The sequence below is a fragment of the Mobula birostris genome, chromosome 1 (genome assembly GCF_030028105.1).
Source record: "Mobula birostris isolate sMobBir1 chromosome 1, sMobBir1.hap1, whole genome shotgun sequence".
NCBI classification, from domain to species: Eukaryota; Metazoa; Chordata; class Chondrichthyes; order Myliobatiformes; family Myliobatidae; genus Mobula; species Mobula birostris.
Window position 1 is genome coordinate 85,649,614 of NC_092370.1, and position 6,000 is coordinate 85,655,613.

Genomic DNA, 6,000 nt, shown 5'->3' on the forward strand with positions numbered 1-6,000 from the left:
GGATCGGGAGTGGTGGGGGAGAAGGGGCTGGGGATCGGGAGTGGTGGGGGAGAAGGGGCTGGGGATCGGGAGTGGTGGGGAGAAGGGGCTGGGGATCGGGAGTGGTGGGGGGAAGGGGCTGATGTCAGGAGTGGTGGGGGGAAGGGGCTGGGGATCGGGAGTGGTGGGGAGAAGGGGCTGGGGATCGGGAGTGATGGGGAGAAGGGGCTGGGGATCGGGAGTGGTGGGGGGAAGGGGCTGGGGGATCGGGAGTGGTGGGGGGAAGGGGCTGGGGGATCGGGAGTGGTGGGGGAAGTGGCTGGGGGATCGGGAGTGGTGGGGAGAAGGGGCTGGGGATCGGGAGTGGTGGGGGGGAAGGTGCTGGGGATCGGGAGTGGTGGGGGAAGTGGATGGGGGATCGGAAGTGGTGGGGGAAGTGGATGGGGGATCGGGAGTGGTGGGGAGAAGGAGCTGGGGATCGGGAGTGGTGGGGGAGAAGGGGCTGGGGATCGGGAGTGGTGGGGAGAAGGAGCTGGGGATCGGGAGTGGTGGGGGAGAAGGGGCTGATGTCGGGAGTGGTGGGGGGAAGGGGCTGATGTCGGGAGTGGTGGGGGGAAGGGGCTGGGGATCGGGAGTGGTGGGGAGAAGGGGCTGGGGGATCGGCCGTGGTGGGGGGAAGGGGCTGGGGGATCGGGAGAGGTGGGGAGAAGGGGCTGGGGGATCGGGAGAGGTGGGGGGAAGGGGCTGGGGGATCGGGAGTGGTGGGGGGAAGGGGCTGGGGGATCGGGAGAGGTGGGGGGAAGGGGCTGGGGGATCGGGAGTGGTGGGGGGAAGGGGCTGATGTCGGGAGTGGTGGGGGGAAGGGGCTGGGGGATCGGGAGAGGTGGGGGAAGGGGCTGGGGATCGGGAGTGGTGGGGGAAGGGGCTGGGGATCGGGAGTGGTGGGGGGAAGGGGTTGGGGATCGGGAGTGGTGGGGGGAAGGGGCTGGGGGATCGGGAGTGGTGGGGGAAGGGGCTGGGGGATCGGGAGAGGTGGGGGGAAGGGGCTGGGGATCGGGAGTGGTGTGGTGGGGGAGAAGGGGCTGGGGATCGGGAGTGGTGGGGGAAAGGTGCTGGGGATCGGGAGTGGTGGGGGAAGTGGATGGGGGATCAGGAGTGGTGCGGAGAAGGAGCTGGGGATCGGGAGTGGTGGGGGAGAAGGGGCTGGGGATCGGGAGTGGTGGGGAGAAGGAGCTGGGGATCGGGAGTGGTGGGGGAGAAGGGGCTGGGGATCGGGAGTGGTGGGGGAGAAGGGGCTGGGGATCGGGAGTGGTGGGGAGAAGGGGCTGGGGATCGGGAGTGGTGGGGGGAAGGGGCTGATGTCAGGAGTGGTGGGGGGAAGGGGCTGGGGATCGGGAGTGGTGGGGAGAAGGGGCTGGGGATCGGGAGTGATGGGGAGAAGGGGCTGGGGATCGGGAGTGGTGGGGGGAAGGGGCTGGGGGATCGGGAGTGGTGGGGGGAAGGGGCTGGGGGATCGGGAGTGGTGGGGGAAGTGGCTGGGGGATCGGGAGTGGTGGGGAGAAGGGGCTGGGGATCGGGAGTGGTGGGGGGGAAGGTGCTGGGGATCGGAAGTGGTGGGGGAAGTGGATGGGGGATCGGGAGTGGTGGGGAGAAGGAGCTGGGGATCGGGAGTGGTGGGGGAGAAGGGGCTGGGGATCGGGAGTGGTGGGGAGAAGGAGCTGGGGATCGGGAGTGGTGGGGGAGAAGGGGCTGATGTCGGGAGTGGTGGGGGGAAGGGGCTGATGTCGGGAGTGGTGGGGGGAAGGGGCTGGGGATCGGGAGTGGTGGGGAGAAGGGGCTGGGGGATCGGCCGTGGTGGGGGGAAGGGGCTGGGGGATCGGGAGAGGTGGGGGGAAGGGGCTGGGGGATCGGGAGTGGTGGGGGGAAGGGGCTGGGGGATCGGGAGAGGTGGGGGGAAGGGGCTGGGGGATCGGGAGAGGTGGGGGGAAGGGGCTGGGGGATCGGGAGTGGTGGGGGGAAGGGGCTGATGTCGGGAGTGGTGGGGGGAAGGGGCTAGGGGATCGGGAGAGGTAGGGAAGGGGCTGGGGATCGGGAGTGGTGGGGGGAAGGGGCTGGGGGATCGGGAGTGGTGGGGGAAGGGGCTGGGGATCGGGAGTGGTGGGGGGAAGGGGTTGGGGATCGGGAGTGGTGGGGGGAAGGGGCTGGGGAATCGGGAGTGGTGGGGGAAGGGGCTGGGGATCGGGAGTGGTGGGGGGAAGGGGTTGGGGATCGAGAGTGGTGGGGAGAAGGGGCTGGGGATCGGGAGTGGTGGGGGGAAGGGGCTGGGGGATCGGGAGAGGTGGGGGGAAGGGGCTGGGGGATCGGGAGTGGTGGGGAGAAGGGGCTGGGGGATCGGGAGAGGTGGGGGGAAGGGGCTGGGGGATCGGGAGTGGTGGGGGGAAGGGGCTGATGTCGGGAGTAGTGGGGGGAAGGGGCTGGGGGATCGGGAGTGGTGGGGAGAAGGAGCTGGGGATCGGGAGTGGTGGGGGAGAAGGGGCTGGGGATCGGGAGTGGTGGGGGAGAAGGGGCTGGGGATCGGGAGTGGTGGGGGAGAAGGGGCTGGGGATCGGGAGTGGTGGGGAGAAGGAGCTGGGGATCGGGAGTGGTGGGGGAGAAGGGGCTGGGGATCGGGAGTCGTGGGGGGAAGGGGCTGGGGATCGGGAGTGGTGGGGGGAAGGGGCTGGGGATCGGGAGTGGTGGGGGGGGCTGGGGATCGGGAGTGGTGGGGGGGGCTGGGGATCGGGAGTGGTGGGGAGAAGGAGCTGGGGATCGGGAGTGGTGGGGGAGAAGGGGCTGGGGATCGGGAGTGGTGGGGGAGAAGGGGCTGGGGATCGGGAGTGGTGGGGGAGAAGGGGCTGGGGATCGGGAGTGGTGGGGAGAAGGAGCTGGGGATCGGGAGTGGTGGGGGAGAAGGAGCTGGGGATCGGGAGTGGTGGGGGGAAGGGGCTGGGGATCGGGAGTGGTGGGGGGAAGGGGCTGGGGATCGGGAGTGGTGGGGGGAAGGGGCTGGGGATCGGGAGTGGTGGGGGGAAGGGGCTGGGGATCGGGAGTGGTGGGGGGAAGGGGCTGGGGGATCGGGAGTGGTGGGGGGAAGGGGCTGGGGATCGGGAGTGGTGGGGGGAAGGGGCTGGGGGATCGGGAGTGGTGGGGGGAAGGGGCTGGGGATCGGGAGTGGTGGGGGGAAGGGGCTGGGGGATCGGGAGTGGTGGGGGGAAGGGGCTGGGGATCGGGAGTGGTGGGGGGAAGGGGCTGGGGATCGGGAGTGGTGGGGGGAAGGGGCTGGGGGATCGGGAGTGGTGGGGGGGGCTGGGGATCGGGAGTGGTGGGGGGGGCTGGGGATCGGGAGTGGTGGGGGGAAGGGGCTGGGGATCGGGAGTGGTGGGGGGAAGGGGCTGGGGATCGGGAGTGGTGGGGGGGGCTGGGGATCGGGAGTGGTGGGGGGAAGGGGCTGGGGATCGGGAGTGGTGGGGGGAAGGGGCTGGGGAATCGGGAGTGGTGGGGGAAGGGGCTGGGGGATCGGGAGTGGTGGGGGGAAGGGGCTGGGGATCGGGAGTGGTGGGGAGAAGGAGCTGGGGATCGGGAGTGGTGGGGGGAAGGGGCTGGGGATCGGGAGTGGTGGGGGGGAAGGGGCTGGGGATCGGGAGTGGTGGGGGGAAGGGGCTGGGGGATCGGGAGTGGTGGGGGGGGCTGGGGATCGGGAGTGGTGGGGGGAAGGGGCTGGGGATCGGGAGTGGTGGGGAGAAGGAGCTGGGGATCGGGAGTGGTGGGGGGAAGGGGCTGGGGATCGGGAGTGGTGGGGGGGAAGGGGCTGGGGATCGGGAGTGGTGGGGGGGGCTGGGGATCGGGAGTGGTGGGGGGAAGGGGCTGGGGATCGGGAGTGGTGGGGAGAAGGGGCTGGGGATCGGGAGTGGTGGGAGGAAGGGGCTGGGGATCGGGAGTGGTGGGGGGAAGGGGCTGGGGATCGGGAGTGGTGGGGGGAAGGGACTGGGGATCGGGAGTGGTGGGGGGGAAGGGGCTGGGGATCGGGAGTGGTGGGGGGAAGGGGCTGGGGGATCGGGAGTGGTGGGGGGGGCTGGGGATCGGGAGTGGTGGGGGGGGCTGGGGATCGGGAGTGGTGGGGGGGGCTGGGGATCGGGAGTGGTGGGGGGGCTGGGGATCGGGAGTGGTGGGGGGGAAGGGGCTGGGGATCGGGAGTGGTGGGGGGGAAGGGGCTGGGGATCGGGAGTGGTGGGGGGAAGGGGCTGGGGGATCGGGAGTGGTGGGGGGGGCTGGGGATCGGGAGTGGTGGGGGGGCTGGGGATCGGGAGTGGTGGGGGGAAGGGGCTGGGGATCGGGAGTGGTGGGGGGGGGGAACGATGAGGCCGGGAGTTGTGGGACGAGGGTTGAGCCCAGGTTTGAGAAGGGGAAGATTAGGTGAAGGTGTGTGCGTATGTTGGGGGGGGGGGCTAATGTTAAAGGGTTGAGAGAAGAGTCTGGCGGCCAGGGGGGATTTGGGTCAGAGTGGCTGGGGTGTGATTTCAGGCCCTCGCCTCACCTGGTACTTTCGGTCCACTTGTTCATCTTCCTTCTCTTCCCTCTCCTCGCTGTGCTTGCGCTTCCTGGGCCTCTCCCTGTCGCCATCCATCGAGGCCGGGCAGCACTGCTCCCCCGCTGAACCACTCATCCCTCGCCCCACGTCCGCTGCCGCCTGCATTATCAAGGCGCCGGAGTGGGAGAAACCTCCCGCGACGTCCGGCTTACAAATAACCTTTGACCCTTCCCCGACCTGCCCACCAACTTCCTGCAAAGTATCTTTCCATCCGGTTCAGACGGTTGCTATGGCCACCAATCCGCCGGAGCGACGCCCGTGGGAGTAAGATGCCTTCAGAAGGCTCCCAGCGGCGGGCAGTGCCCTGAAGTTATCGTTCGGTCTTTGCCAGCGGCTCTTGGCCCCGCGGGAAGGGGAAGGAGGGCGAACGTGCACCAGTCTACGCTGTGGGATCGGCGGCGGAGAGAATAAGCATCTTTAAATTAGAACTGGATTATCATTTTCACTTAGACCATAACATACAGGAGCAGAAGTAGGCAATTCGGTCCATCAAGTCTGCTCTGCCATTCAATCATGGGCTGATCCAATTCTTCCAGTCATCCCCACTCCCCTGCCTTCACCCCATACCCCTTGATGCCCTGGCTAATCAAGAACCTGTCTATCTCTGCCTTAAATGCACCCAATGACTTGGCCTCCACAGCCACTCGTAGCAACAAATTCCACAGATTTACCACCCTCTGACTAAAGTAATTTCTCCGCATCTCAGTTCTAAAAGGACGTCCTTCAATCCTGAAGTTGTGCCCTCTTGTCCCAGACTCCCCTACCATGGGAAATAACTTTGCCCTATCTAATCTGTTCAGGCCTTTTAACGTTTGGAATGTTTCTGTGAGATCCCCCCTTCATTCTCCTGATTTCCGGGGAATGCAGCCCAAGAGCTGCCAGATGTTCCTCATACATTAACCCTTTCATTCCTGGAATCATTCTCGTGAATCTTCTCTGAACCCTGTCTGATGTCAGTATATCCTTTCTAAAATAAGGAGCCCAAAACTACACACAATACTCCATGTGTAGTCTCATGACTGCCTTTTAGGCCTCAACATCAGAACCCTGCTCTTATATTCTATACCTCTAGAAATGAATGCCAATATTGCATTCGCCTTCTTCACAACTGACTCAACCGGAAGGTTAACCTTTAGGGTGTCTTACACAAGGGCTCCCAAGTCCCTTTGCATCTCTGCATTTTGAATTCTCTCCCCATCTAAATAATAGTCTGCCTGTTTATTTCTTCCACCAAAGTGCATGACCATACTCTTTCTAACATTGTATTTCATTTGCCACTTCTTTGCCCATTTCCCTAAACTATCTAAGTCTCTCTGCAGGCTCTCTGTTTCCTCAACACTACCTGCTCCTCCACCTATCTTTGTACCATTGGCAAATTTAGCCACAAATCCATT

At 66.0% G+C, this 6,000-nt stretch overlaps 1 protein-coding gene across 2 annotated transcripts in view; it reads right to left on the reverse strand.

The window, feature by feature from the left end:
* Positions 1–4,772, reverse strand: part of rnmt (RNA (guanine-7-) methyltransferase) — a 42,208-nt gene extending 37,436 nt beyond the window's left edge. For both annotated transcript variants that reach the window (XM_072258303.1, XM_072258310.1), the window contains exon 1: positions 4,553–4,772. In XM_072258303.1, the coding sequence (XP_072114404.1) occupies positions 4,553–4,711 (159 nt within the window). In that variant the 5' untranslated portion in view covers positions 4,712–4,772. The remainder of the gene's footprint in view (positions 1–4,552) is intronic.
* Positions 4,773–6,000: the final 1,228 nt, after the last annotated feature.